The sequence below is a fragment of the Salvelinus fontinalis genome, unplaced genomic scaffold (genome assembly GCF_029448725.1).
Source record: "Salvelinus fontinalis isolate EN_2023a unplaced genomic scaffold, ASM2944872v1 scaffold_0681, whole genome shotgun sequence".
In the NCBI taxonomy this organism is placed as follows: domain Eukaryota; kingdom Metazoa; phylum Chordata; class Actinopteri; order Salmoniformes; family Salmonidae; genus Salvelinus; species Salvelinus fontinalis.
The window spans coordinates 40,629-55,010 of NW_026600890.1; the positions used below are offsets into that span (position 1 = coordinate 40,629).

Consider the following 14,382-nt stretch of genomic DNA (forward strand, 5'->3'; position numbering starts at 1 on the left):
TCTGTCTAGTACTCTACCAGATCTGTATGGAGGTAGGAGGGGTGTCTGTCTGTCTAGTGGTCTACCAGATCTGTATGGAGGTAGGAGGGGTGTCTGTCTGTCTAGTGGTCTACCAGATCTGTATGGAGGTAGGAGGGGTGTCTGTCTGTCTAGTACTCTACCAGATCTGTATGGAGGTAGGAGGGGTGTCTGTCTGTCTAGTACTCTACCAGATCTGTATGGAGGTAGGAGGGGTGTCTGTCTGTCTAGTACTCTACCAGATCTGTATGGAGGTAGGAGGGGTGTCTGTCTAGTGCTCTACCAGATCTGTATGGAGGTAGGAGGGGTGTCTGTCTGTCTAGTGGTCTACCAGATCTGTATGGAGGTAGGAGGGGTGTCTGTCTGTCTAGTACTCTACCAGATCTGTATGGAGGTAGGAGGGGTGTCTGTCTGTCTAGTACTCTACCAGATCTGTATGGAGGTAGGAGGGGTGTCTGTCTAGTACTCTACCAGATCTGTATGGAGGTAGGAGGGGTGTCTGTCTAGTACTCTACCAGATCTGTATGGAGGTAGGAGGGGTGTCTGTCTGTCTAGTACTCTACCAGATCTGTATGGAGGTAGGAGGGGTGTCTGTCTGTCTAGTACTCTACCAGATCTGTATGGAGGTAGGAGGGGTGTCTGTCTGTCTAGTGGTCTACCAGATCTGTATGGAGGTAGGAGGGGTGTCTGTCTAGTACTCTACCAGATCTGTATGGAGGTAGGAGGGGTGTCTGTCTGTCTAGTACTCTACCAGATCTGTATGGAGGTAGGAGGGGTGTCTGTCTGTCTAGTGGTCTACCAGATCTGTATGGAGGTAGGAGGGGTGTCTGTCTAGTGGTCTACCAGATCTGTATGGAGGTAGGAGGGGTGTCTGTCTGTCTAGTACTCTACCAGATCTGTATGGAGGTAGGAGGGGTGTCTGTCTGTCTAGTGCTCTACCAGATCTGTATGGAGGTAGGAGGGGTGTCTGTCTGTCTAGTACTCTACCAGATCTGTATGGAGGTAGGAGGGGTGTCTGTCTGTCTAGTACTCTACCAGATCTGTATGGAGGTAGGAGGGGTGTCTGTCTGTCTAGTACTCTACCAGATCTGTATGGAGGTAGGAGGGGTGTCTGTCTGTCTAGTACTCTACCAGATCTGTATGGAGGTAGGAGGGGTGTCTGTCTGTCTAGTGGTCTACCAGATCTGTATGGAGGTAGGAGGGGTGTCTGTCTGTCTAGTACTCTACCAGATCTGTATGGAGGTAGGAGGGGTGTCTGTCTGTCTAGTGGTCTACCAGATCTGTATGGAGGTAGGAGGGGTGTCTGTCTGTCTAGTACTCTACCAGATCTGTATGGAGGTAGGAGGGGTGTCTGTCTAGTACTCTACCAGATCTGTATGGAGTCAGGAGGGGTGTCTGTCTGTCTAGTACTCTACCAGATCTGTATGGAGGTAGGAGGGGTGTCTGTCTAGTACTCTACCAGATCTGTATGGAGGTAGGAGGGGTGTCTGTCTGTCTAGTGGTCTACCAGATCTGTATGGAGGTAGGAGGGGTGTCTGTCTAGTACTCTACCAGATCTGTATGGAGGTAGGAGGGGTGTCTGTCTAGTACTCTACCAGATCTGTATGGAGGTAGGAGGGGTGTCTGTCTAGTACTCTACCAGATCTGTATGGAGGTAGGAGGGGTGTCTGTCTGTATGGAGGTAGGAGGGGTGTCTGTCTGTCTAGTGGTCTACCAGATCTGTATGGAGGTAGGAGGGGTGTCTGTCTAGTGGTCTACCAGATCTGTATGGAGGTAGGAGGGGTGTCTGTCTGTCTAGTACTCTACCAGATCTGTATGGAGGTAGGAGGGGTGTCTGTCTGTCTAGTACTCTACCAGATCTGTATGGAGGTAGGAGGGGTGTCTGTCTAGTACTCTACCAGATCTGTATGGAGGTAGGAGGGGTGTCTGTCTGTCTAGTGGTCTACCAGATCTGTATGGAGGTAGGAGGGGTGTCTGTCTAGTGGTCTACCAGATCTGTATGGAGGTAGGAGGGGTGTCTGTCTGTCTAGTGGTCTACCAGATCTGTATGGAGGTAGGAGGGGTGTCTGTCTAGTGCTCTACCAGATCTGTATGGAGGTAGGAGGGGTGTCTGTCTGTCTAGTGCTCTACCAGATCTGTATGGAGGTAGGAGGGGTGTCTGTCTGTCTAGTACTCTACCAGATCTGTATGGAGGTAGGAGGGGTGTCTGTCTGTCTAGTACTCTACCAGATCTGTATGGAGGTAGGAGGGGTGTCTGTCTGTCTAGTACTCTACCAGATCTGTATGGAGGTAGGAGGGGTGTCTGTCTGTCTAGTACTCTACCAGATCTGTATGGAGGTAGGAGGGGTGTCTGTCTAGTACTCTACCAGATCTGTATGGAGGTAGGAGGGGTGTCTGTCTGTCTAGTGGTCTACCAGATCTGTATGGAGGTAGGAGGGGTGTCTGTCTAGTGGTCTACCAGATCTGTATGGAGGTAGGAGGGGTGTCTGTCTGTCTAGTACTCTACCAGATCTGTATGGAGGTAGGAGGGGTGTCTGTCTGTCTAGTACTCTACCAGATCTGTATGGAGGTAGGAGGGGTGTCTGTCTAGTACTCTACCAGATCTGTATGGAGGTAGGAGGGGTGTCTGTCTGTCTAGTACTCTACCAGATCTGTATGGAGGTAGGAGGGGTGTCTGTCTGTCTAGTACTCTACCAGATCTGTATGGAGGTAGGAGGGGTGTCTGTCTAGTACTCTACCAGATCTGTATGGAGGTAGGAGGGGTGTCTGTCTAGTACTCTACCAGATCTGTATGGAGGTAGGAGGGGTGTCTGTCTGTCTAGTACTCTACCAGATCTGTATGGAGGTAGGAGGGGTGTCTGTCTGTCTAGTACTCTACCAGATCTGTATGGAGGTAGGAGGGGTGTCTGTCTAGTACTCTACCAGATCTGTATGGAGGTAGGTGGGGTGTCTGTCTGTCTGTCTGTCTAGTACTCTACCAGATCTGTATGGAGGTAGGAGGGGTGCCTGTCTAGTACTCTACCAGATCTGTATGGAGGTAGGAGGGGTGTCTGTCTGTCTAGTACTCTACCAGATCTGTATGGAGGTAGGAGGGGTGTCTGTCTGTCTAGTACTCTACCAGATCTGTATGGAGGTAGGAGGGGTGTCTGTCTGTCTAGTGGTCTACCAGATCTGTATGGAGGTAGGAGGGGTGTCTGTCTGTCTAGTGGTCTACCAGATCTGTATGGAGGTAGGAGGGGTGTCTGTCTAGTACTCTACCAGATCTGTATGGAGGTAGGAGGGGTGTCTGTCTGTCTAGTACTCTACCAGATCTGTATGGAGGTAGGAGGGGTGTCTGTCTGTCTAGTGGTCTACCAGATCTGTATGGAGGTAGGAGGGGTGTCTGTCTAGTACTCTACCAGATCTGTATGGAGGTAGGAGGGGTGTCTGTCTGTCTAGTACTCTACCAGATCTGTATGGAGGTAGGAGGGGTGTCTGTCTAGTACTCTACCAGATCTGTATGGAGGTAGGAGGGGTGTCTGTCTGTCTAGTACTCTACCAGATCTGTATGGAGGTAGGAGGGGTGTCTGTCTGTCTAGTACTCTACCAGATCTGTATGGAGGTAGGAGGGGTGTCTGTCTGTCTAGTACTCTACCAGATCTGTATGGAGGTAGGAGGGGTGTCTGTCTGTCTAGTACTCTACCAGATCTGTATGGAGGTAGGAGGGGTGTCTGTCTAGTACTCTACCAGATCTGTATGGAGGTAGGAGGGGTGTCTGTCTGTCTAGTGGTCTACCAGATCTGTATGGAGGTAGGAGGGGTGTCTGTCTAGTACTCTACCAGATCTGTATGGAGGTAGGAGGGGTGTCTGTCTGTCTAGTACTCTACCAGATCTGTATGGAGGTAGGAGGGGTGTCTGTCTGTCTAGTACTCTACCAGATCTGTATGGAGGTAGGAGGGGTGTCTGTCTAGTACTCTACCAGATCTGTATGGAGGTAGGAGGGGTGTCTGTCTGTCTAGTACTCTACCAGATCTGTATGGATGTAGGAGGGGTGTCTGTCTGTCTAGTACTCTACCAGATCTGTATGGAGGTAGGAGGGGTGTCTGTCTGTCTAGTACTCTACCAGATCTGTATGGAGGTAGGAGGGGTGTCTGTCTAGTGCTCTACCAGATCTGTATGGAGGTAGGAGGGGTGTCTGTCTGTCTAGTACTCTACCAGATCTGTATGGAGGTAGGAGGGGTGTCTGTCTAGTGGTCTACCAGATCTGTATGGAGGTAGGAGGGGTGTCTGTCTGTCTAGTGGTCTACCAGATCTGTATGGAGGTAGGAGGGGTGTCTGTCTGTCTGTCTAGTACTCTACCAGATCTGTATGGAGGTAGGAGGGGTGTCTGTCTAGTACTCTACCAGATCTGTATGGAGGTAGGAGGGGTGTCTGTCTGTCTAGTACTCTACCAGATCTGTATGGAGGTAGGAGGGGTGTCTGTCTAGTACTCTACCAGATCTGTATGGAGGTAGGAGGGGTGTCTGTCTGTCTAGTGGTCTACCAGATCTGTATGGAGGTAGGAGGGGTGTCTGTCTAGTGCTCTACCAGATCTGTATGGAGGTAGGAGGGGTGTCTGTCTAGTGGTCTACCAGATCTGTATGGAGGTAGGAGGGGTGTCTGTCTAGTGCTCTACCAGATCTGTATGGAGGTAGGAGGGGTGTCTGTCTGTCTAGTGGTCTACCAGATCTGTATGGAGGTAGGAGGGGTGTCTGTCTGTCTAGTACTCTACCAGATCTGTATGGAGGTAGGAGGGGTGTCTGTCTGTCTAGTACTCTACCAGATCTGTATGGAGGTAGGAGGGGTGTCTGTCTGTCTAGTACTCTACCAGATCTGTATGGAGGTAGGAGGGGTGTCTGTCTGTCTAGTGGTCTACCAGATCTGTATGGAGGTAGGAGGGGTGTCTGTCTGTCTAGTACTCTACCAGATCTGTATGGAGGTAGGAGGGGTGTCTGTCTAGTACTCTACCAGATCTGTATGGAGGTAGGAGGGGTGTCTGTCTGTCTAGTGGTCTACCAGATCTGTATGGAGGTAGGAGGGGTGTCTGTCTAGTACTCTACCAGATCTGTATGGAGGTAGGAGGGGTGTCTGTCTGTCTAGTGGTCTACCAGATCTGTATGGAGGTAGGAGGGGTGTCTGTCTGTCTAGTACTCTACCAGATCTGTATGGAGGTAGGAGGGGTGTCTGTCTAGTGGTCTACCAGATCTGTATGGAGGTAGGAGGGGTGTCTGTCTAGTACTCTACCAGATCTGTATGGAGGTAGGAGGGGTGTCTGTCTAGTACTCTACCAGATCTGTATGGAGGTAGGAGGGGTGTCTGTCTGTCTAGTACTCTACCAGATCTGTATGGAGGTAGGAGGGGTGTCTGTCTGTCTAGTACTCTACCAGATCTGTATGGATGTAGGAGGGGTGTCTGTCTGTCTAGTACTCTACCAGATCTGTATGGAGGTAGGAGGGGTGTCTGTCTAGTACTCTACCAGATCTGTATGGAGGTAGGAGGGGTGTCTGTCTGTCTAGTACTCTACCAGATCTGTATGGAGGTAGGAGGGGTGTCTGTCTAGTGGTCTACCAGATCTGTATGGAGGTAGGAGGGGTGTCTGTCTAGTACTCTACCAGATCTGTATGGAGGTAGGAGGGGTGTCTGTCTGTCTAGTACTCTACCAGATCTGTATGGAGGTAGGAGGGGTGTCTGTCTGTCTAGTACTCTACCAGATCTGTATGGAGGTAGGAGGGGTGTCTGTCTGTCTAGTACTCTACCAGATCTGTATGGAGGTAGGAGGGGTGTCTGTCTGTCTAGTGGTCTACCAGATCTGTATGGAGGTAGGAGGGGTGTCTGTCTAGTGGTCTACCAGATCTGTATGGAGGTAGGAGGGGTGTCTGTCTGTCTAGTGGTCTACCAGATCTGTATGGAGGTAGGAGGGGTGTCTGTCTAGTACTCTACCAGATCTGTATGGAGGTAGGAGGGGTGTCTGTCTGTCTAGTACTCTACCAGATCTGTATGGAGGTAGGAGGGGTGTCTGTCTAGTACTCTACCAGATCTGTATGGAGGTAGGAGGGGTGTCTGTCTAGTACTCTACCAGATCTGTATGGAGGTAGGAGGGGTGTCTGTCTGTCTAGTACTCTACCAGATCTGTATGGAGGTAGGAGGGGTGTCTGTCTAGTGGTCTACCAGATCTGTATGGAGGTAGGAGGGGTGTCTGTCTAGTACTCTACCAGATCTGTATGGAGGTAGGAGGGGTGTCTGTCTGTCTAGTACTCTACCAGATCTGTATGGAGGTAGGAGGGGTGTCTGTCTGTCTAGTACTCTACCAGATCTGTATGGAGGTAGGAGGGGTGTCTGTCTGTCTAGTGGTCTACCAGATCTGTATGGAGGTAGGAGGGGTGTCTGTCTAGTACTCTACCAGATCTGTATGGAGGTAGGAGGGGTGTCTGTCTGTCTAGTGGTCTACCAGATCTGTATGGAGGTAGGAGGGGTGTCTGTCTGTCTAGTGCTCTACCAGATCTGTATGGAGGTAGGAGGGGTGTCTGTCTGTCTAGTACTCTACCAGATCTGTATGGAGGTAGGAGGGGTGTCTGTCTGTCTAGTACTCTACCAGATCTGTATGGAGGTAGGAGGGGTGTCTGTCTGTCTAGTGGTCTACCAGATCTGTATGGAGGTAGGTGGGGTGTCTGTCTAGTACTCTACCAGATCTGTATGGAGGTAGGAGGGGTGTCTGTCTGTCTAGTGGTCTACCAGATCTGTATGGAGGTAGGAGGGGTGTCTGTCTGTCTAGTGGTCTACCAGATCTGTATGGAGGTAGGAGGGGTGTCTGTCTGTCTAGTACTCTACCAGATCTGTATGGAGGTAGGAGGGGTGTCTGTCTAGTACTCTACCAGATCTGTATGGAGGTAGGAGGGGTGTCTGTCTAGTACTCTACCAGATCTGTATGGAGGTAGGAGGGGTGTCTGTCTGTCTAGTACTCTACCAGATCTGTATGGAGGTAGGAGGGGTGTCTGTCTGTCTAGTACTCTACCAGATCTGTATGGAGGTAGGAGGGGTGTCTGTCTGTCTAGTACTCTACCAGATCTGTATGGAGGTAGGAGGGGTGTCTGTCTGTCTAGTGGTCTACCAGATCTGTATGGAGGTAGGAGGGGTGTCTGTCTAGTGGTCTACCAGATCTGTATGGAGGTAGGAGGGGTGTCTGTCTGTCTAGTACTCTACCAGATCTGTATGGAGGTAGGAGGGGTGTCTGTCTAGTACTCTACCAGATCTGTATGGAGGTAGGAGGGGTGTCTGTCTGTCTAGTACTCTACCAGATCTGTATGGAGGTAGGAGGGGTGTCTGTCTAGTGGTCTACCAGATCTGTATGGAGGTAGGAGGGGTGTCTGTCTAGTACTCTACCAGATCTGTATGGAGGTAGGAGGGGTGTCTGTCTAGTACTCTACCAGATCTGTATGGAGGTAGGAGGGGTGTCTGTCTGTCTAGTACTCTACCAGATCTGTATGGAGGTAGGAGGGGTGTCTGTCTAGTACTCTACCAGATCTGTATGGAGGTAGGAGGGGTGTCTGTCTAGTACTCTACCAGATCTGTATGGAGGTAGGAGGGGTGTCTGTCTGTCTAGTACTCTACCAGATCTGTATGGAGGTAGGAGGGGTGTCTGTCTAGTGGTCTACCAGATCTGTATGGAGGTAGGAGGGGTGTCTGTCTGTCTAGTACTCTACCAGATCTGTATGGAGGTAGGAGGGGTGTCTGTCTGTCTAGTACTCTACCAGATCTGTATGGAGGTAGGAGGGGTGTCTGTCTAGTACTCTACCAGATCTGTATGGAGGTAGGAGGGGTGTCTGTCTGTATGGAGGTAGGAGGGGGGTCTGTCTGTCTGTATGGAGGTAGGAGGGGGGGTCTGTCTGTCTGTATGGAGGTAGGAGGGGGGGTCTGTCTGTCTGTATGGAGGCAGGAGGGGGGGTCTGTCTGTCTGTATGGAGGTAGGAGGGGGGGTCTGTCTGTATGGAGGTAGGAGGGGGGGTCTGTCTGTCTGTATGGAGGTAGGAGGGGGGGGTCTGTCTGTCTGTATGGAGGTAGGAGGGGGGGTCTGTCTGTCTGTATGGAGGTAGGAGGGGGGGTCTGTCTGTCTGTATGGAGGTAGGAGGGGGGGTCTGTCTGTCTGTATGGAGGCAGGAGGGGGGGTCTGACGTACTACCAAACTCTCTAAAATGACGTTTAGAGGCGGCTTATGGTAGAGAAATGAACATTTAACAGCTCTGGTGGACATTCCTACAGTCAGCATGCCAGTTACACGCTCCCTCAGAACTTGCAGCCCCGCGTGTCCGCTTAAGTTGACAGATTTTGATGGTGATTTTTGAAAATGTTTCTGACTCTATTAAATACTAATCTAACTGCTACAGTGATGATGATGATGATGTAATGACCTGAATTCCTAGGATCCCATAGCAACCGTCACCTCGGTAACCAGTAAACCCAAAAGCAAGTGGAGGCCGCTGCCCCTGGACACAGTGGTGAGGACACACGCCACATATTAATATATACACACACACTCACTTTCTGTCTATTGACCAATGGTCTGCCTGTGTTGTTGTCTGGTCCAATAGGAAATGGAGAAGCTGGTTTCCAGGAAGTTGAGAATCGGCGCCAAAGAGACCATGAAGATCGCTGAGAAACTTTACACACAGGGGTGAGGGTTTTCCCTAGTCCCTAAACCCTAGTCTCTAAACCCTAGACCCTAAACCCTACTCTCTAAACCCTAGACACTACTCACTACACACAGGGGTGAGGGTTTTCCCTAGTCCCTAAACCCTAGTCCCTAAACCGTAGTCCCTCCTCCCTAAACCCTAGTCCCTACTCCCTAAACCCTAGTCCCTACTCCCTAAACCTTAGTCCCTACTCCCTAAACCTTAGACCCTAAACCCTAGTCCCTACTCCCTAAACCTTAGTCCCTACTCCCTAAACCTTAGACCCTAAACCCTAGTCCCTTCTCCCAAACCCTAGTCCCTACTCCCTAAACCCTACTCCCTAAACCCTAGTCCCTACTCCTTAAACCCTAGTCCCTAAACCCTAGACCCTACTCCCTAAACCCTAGTCCCTACTCCCTAAACCCTAGACCCTACTCCCTAAACCCTAGTCCCTACTCCCTAAACCCTAGTCCCTACTCCTTAAACCCTAGTCCCTACTCCCTAAACCCTAGACCCTACTCCCTAAACCCTAGTCCCTACTCCCTAAACCCTAGACCCTACTCACTAAACCCTAGACCCTACTCACTCACTACACACAGGGGTGAGGGTTTTCCCTAGTCCCTACAGGGAGTAGTTTTCCCTAGTCTCTACTCCCTAAACCTTAGACCCAAAACCCTAGTCCCTCCTCCCTAGACCCTCCTCCCTAGACCCTCTTCCCTAGGCCCTACTCCCTAGACCCTACTCCCTAAGCCCTAGACCCTACTCCCTACTCCCTAGACCATACTCCATAAACCCTACTCCCCTAGCCCTTAAGCTCTACTCACTACACAAGTCTGGATGACGTTAGTGTCGCAGGTCCGGAGGACGTTAGTGTCGCAGGTCCGGAGGACGCTAGTGTCGCAGGTCCGGAGGACGCTAGTGTCGCAGGTCCGGAGGACGTTAGTGTCGCAGGTCCGGAGGACGTTAGTGTCGCAAGTCCGGAGGACGTTAGTGTCGCAGGTCCGGAGGACGTTAGTGTCGCAGGTCCGGAGGACGTTAGTGTCGCAGGTCCGGAGGACGTTAGTGTCGCAGGTCCGGAGGACGTTAGTGTCGCAAGTCCGGAGGACGTTAGTGTCGCAAGTCCGGAGGACGTTAGTGTCGCAAGTCCGGAGGACGTTAGTGTCGCAAGTCCGGAGGACGTTAGTGTCGCAAGTCCGGAGGACGTTAGTGTCGCAAGTCCGGAGGACGTTAGTGTCGCAAGTCCGGAGGACGTTAGTGTCGCAGGTCTAGGGGACGTTAGTGTCGCAGGTCTAGGGGACGTTAGTGTCGCAGGTCTAGGGGACGTTAGTGTCGCAGGATAGTGCATTTGAATGGGAGAGCTGGCATTCAGCGCTGGTACGCTGGTAAGCTACTGCCACTTGGTCAATACGGTAGGATTAAAAAAAGTGGCAGTAACTTATGTATCTTTTTATACATCTTTCTGTTAACAAGTTCCCCAGGCTTTTAATCATCTTTCTGTTAACAAGTTCCCCAGGCTTTTAATCATCTTTCTGTTAATAAGTTTCCCAGGCTTTTAATCATCTTTCTGTTAACAAGTTCCCCAGGCTTTTAATCATCTTTCTGTTAACAAGTTCCCCATGCTTTTAATCATCTTTCTGTTAACTAGGTCCCCAGGCTTTTAATCATCTTTCTGTTAACAAGTTCCCCAGGCTTTTAATCATCTTTCTGTTAACAAGTTCCCCAGGCTTTTATAATCTTTCTGTTAACAAGTTCCCCAGGCTTTTAATCATCTTTCTGTTAATAGGTTCCCCAGGCTTTTATAATCTTTCTGTTAACAAGTTCCCCAGGCTTTTAATCATCTTTCTGTTAACAAGTTCCCCAGGCTTTTAATCATCTTTCTGTTAATAGGTTCCCCAGGCTTTTATAATCTTTCTGTTAACTAGTTCCCCAGGCTTTTAATCATCTTTCTGTTAACTAGTTCCCCAGGCTTTTAATCATCTTTCTGTTAACAAGTTCCCCAGGCTTTTAATCATCTTTCTGTTAATAAGTTCCCCAGGCTTTTAATCATCTTTCTGTTAACAAGTTCCCCAGGCTTTTAATCATCTTTCTGTTAACAAGTTCCCCAGGCTTTTAATCATCTTTCTGTTAACAAGTTCCCCAGGCTTTTAATCATCTTTCTGTTAACAAGTTCCCCAGGCTTTTAATCATCTTTCTGTTAACAAGTTCCCCAGGCTTTTAATCATCTTTCTGTTAACAAGTTCCCCAGGCTTTTAATCATCTTTCTGTTAACAAGTTCCCCAGGCTTTTAATCATCTTTCTGTTAACAAGTTCCCCATGCTTTTAATCATCCTTCTGTTAATAAGTTCCCCAGGCTTTTAATCATCTTTCTGTTAACAAGTTCCCCAGGCTTTTAATCATCTTTCTGTTAACAAGTTCCCCAGGCTTTTATAATCTTTCTGTTAACTAGTTCCCCAGGCTTTTGGAAACTAGGAGAGTGAAACCTGGGCGTCCCAGGATGCCTGTGTATATACTTGTATGTTCATCAGTTGTAGAGATGTGTGATAGTGATTGATAATGTTTATCTCTGTGTGTGTGTTTAGGTTAATCAGTTATCCGCGTACAGAGACCAACCTGTTCCCTAAGGACCTGGCCCTGGGCCCCCTGGTGGAGCATCAGACACACAGCCCCTCCTGGGGGGCCTTCGCTAGGGGAGTGATGGAGCAGCCAGGGGGACCCAACCCACGGCAGGGCACCAAGACAGATCAGGCTCACCCCCCTATACACCCCATCAAGTACACCAGCACTCTACAGGTATATATATACACCAAGTACACCAGCACTCTACAGGTATATATATATATATACACCAAGTACACCAACACACTACAGGTATATATATACACCAAGTACACCAGCACTCTACAGGTATATATATACACCAAGTACACCAGCACTCTACAGGTATATATATATATACACCAAGTACACCAACACACTACATGTATATATATATATACACCAAGTACACCAACACACTACATGTATATATATATATACACCAAGTACACCAACACACTACAGGTATATATATACACCAAGTACACCAGCACTCTACAGGTATATATATATATACACCAAGTACACCAACACTCTACAGGTATATATATATATATACACCAAGTACACCAACACACTACAGATATATATATACACCAAGTACACCAACACACTACAGGTATATATATATATATACACCAAGTACACCAGCACTCTACAGGTATATATATATATATATATACACCAAGTACACCAACACACTACAGGTATATATATATATATACACCAAGTACACCAGCACTCTACAGGTATATATATATATATATATACACCAAGTACACCAACACTCTACAGGTATATATATACACCAAGTACACCAACACTCTACAGGTATATATATACACCAAGTACACCAGCACTCTACAGGTATATATATATATATACACCAAGTACACCAACACACTACAGGTATATATATACACCAAGTACACCAACACTCTACAGGTATATATATACACCAAGTACACCAGCACTCTACAGGTATATATATATATATACACCAAGTACACCAACACTCTACAGGTATATATATACACCAAGTACACCAGCACTCTACAGGTATATATATATATACACCAAGTACACCAGCACTCTACAGGTATATATATATATATATACACCAAGTACACCAACACACTACAGGTATATATATATACACCAACACACTACATGTATATATATATATACACCAAGTACACCAACACTCTACAGGTATATATATACACCAAGTACACCAGCACACTACATGTATATATATACACCAAGTACACCAACACACTACAGGTATATATATATATACACCAAGTACACCAACACTCTACAGGTATATATATATATACACCAAGTACACCAACACACTACAGGTATATATATATATACACCAAGTACACCAACACTCTACAGGTATATATATATATATACACCAAGTACACCAGCACACTACAGGTATATATATATATATACACCAAGTACACCAACACACTACAGGTATATATATATATACACCAAGTACACCAGCACACTACAGGTATATATATATATATACACCAAGTACACCAACACTCTACAGGTATATATATATATATACACCAAGTACACCAGCACACTACAGGTATATATATATATATACACCAAGTACACCAACACACTACAGGTATATATATATATACACCAAGTACACCAGCACACTACAGGTATATATATATATATACACCAAGTACACCAACACACTACAGGTATATATATATATACACCAAGTACACCAGCACACTACAGGTATATATATATATATACACCAAGTACACCAACACACTACAGGTATATATATATATACACCAAGTACACCAACACACTACAGGTATATATATACACCAAGTACACCAACACACTACAGGTATATATATATATACACCAAGTACACCAGCACTCTACAGGTATATATATATATACACCAAGTACACCAACACACTACAGGTATATATATATATACACACCAAGTACACCAACACACTACATGTATATATACACACCAAGTACACCAACACACTACATGTATATATATACACCAAGTACACCAACACTCTACAGGTATATATATATATATACACCAAGTACACCAACACACTACAGGTATATATATATATATACACCAAGTACACCAACACACTACAGGTATATATATATATATACACCAAGTACACCAGCACTCTACAGGTATATATATACACCAAGACAGATCAGGCTCATCCCCCTATACACCCCATCAAGTACACCAGCACTCTACAGGTATATATATACACCAAGTACACCAGCCCTCTACAGGTATATATATATATATACACACCAAGTACACCAACACACTACAGGTATATATATATATACACCAAGTACACCAGCACTCTACAGGTATATATATATATATATATATATATATACACCAAGTACACCAACACACTACATGTATATATATATATACACCAAGTACACCAACACACTACAGGTATATATATACACCAAGTACACCAGCACTCTACAGGTATATATATATACACGAAGTACACCAACACACTACAGGTATATATATATATATACACCAAGTACACCAACACACTACAGATATATATATACACCAAGTACACCAACACACTACAGGTATATATATATATACACCAAGTACACCAGCACTCTACAGGTATATATATATATACACCAAGTGCACCAACACACTACAGGTATATATATACACCAAGTACACCAACACACTACAGGTATATATATATATACACCAAGTACACCAACACACTACAGGTATATATATATATACACCAAGTACACCAGCACTCTACAGGTATATATATATACACCAAGTACACCAACACACTACAGGTATATATATACACCAAGTACACCAGCACACTACAGGTGTATATATATATATACCAAGTACACCAACACACTACAGGTATATATATATATATACACCAAGTACACCAACACACTACAGGTATATATATATATATATACACACAGTTGAAGTTGGAAGTTTACATACACCTTAGCCAAATACATTTAAACTCAGTTTTTC

The 14,382-nt window shown here is 46.6% G+C and overlaps 1 protein-coding gene across 1 annotated transcript in view; it reads left to right on the forward strand.

The window, feature by feature from the left end:
- Positions 1-2,971: 2,971 nt before the first annotated feature.
- Positions 2,972-14,382, forward strand: part of LOC129847037 (DNA topoisomerase 3-alpha-like) — a gene marked incomplete at its 5' end in the record, with an annotated part of 35,573 nt that continues 24,162 nt past the window's right edge. Inside the window, 4 exons of the mRNA XM_055914813.1 lie at positions 2,972-3,055; positions 8,454-8,528; positions 8,622-8,704; positions 11,282-11,492. Of these exons, the coding sequence (XP_055770788.1) occupies positions 2,972-3,055; positions 8,454-8,528; positions 8,622-8,704; positions 11,282-11,492 (453 nt within the window). The remainder of the gene's footprint in view (positions 3,056-8,453; positions 8,529-8,621; positions 8,705-11,281; positions 11,493-14,382) is intronic.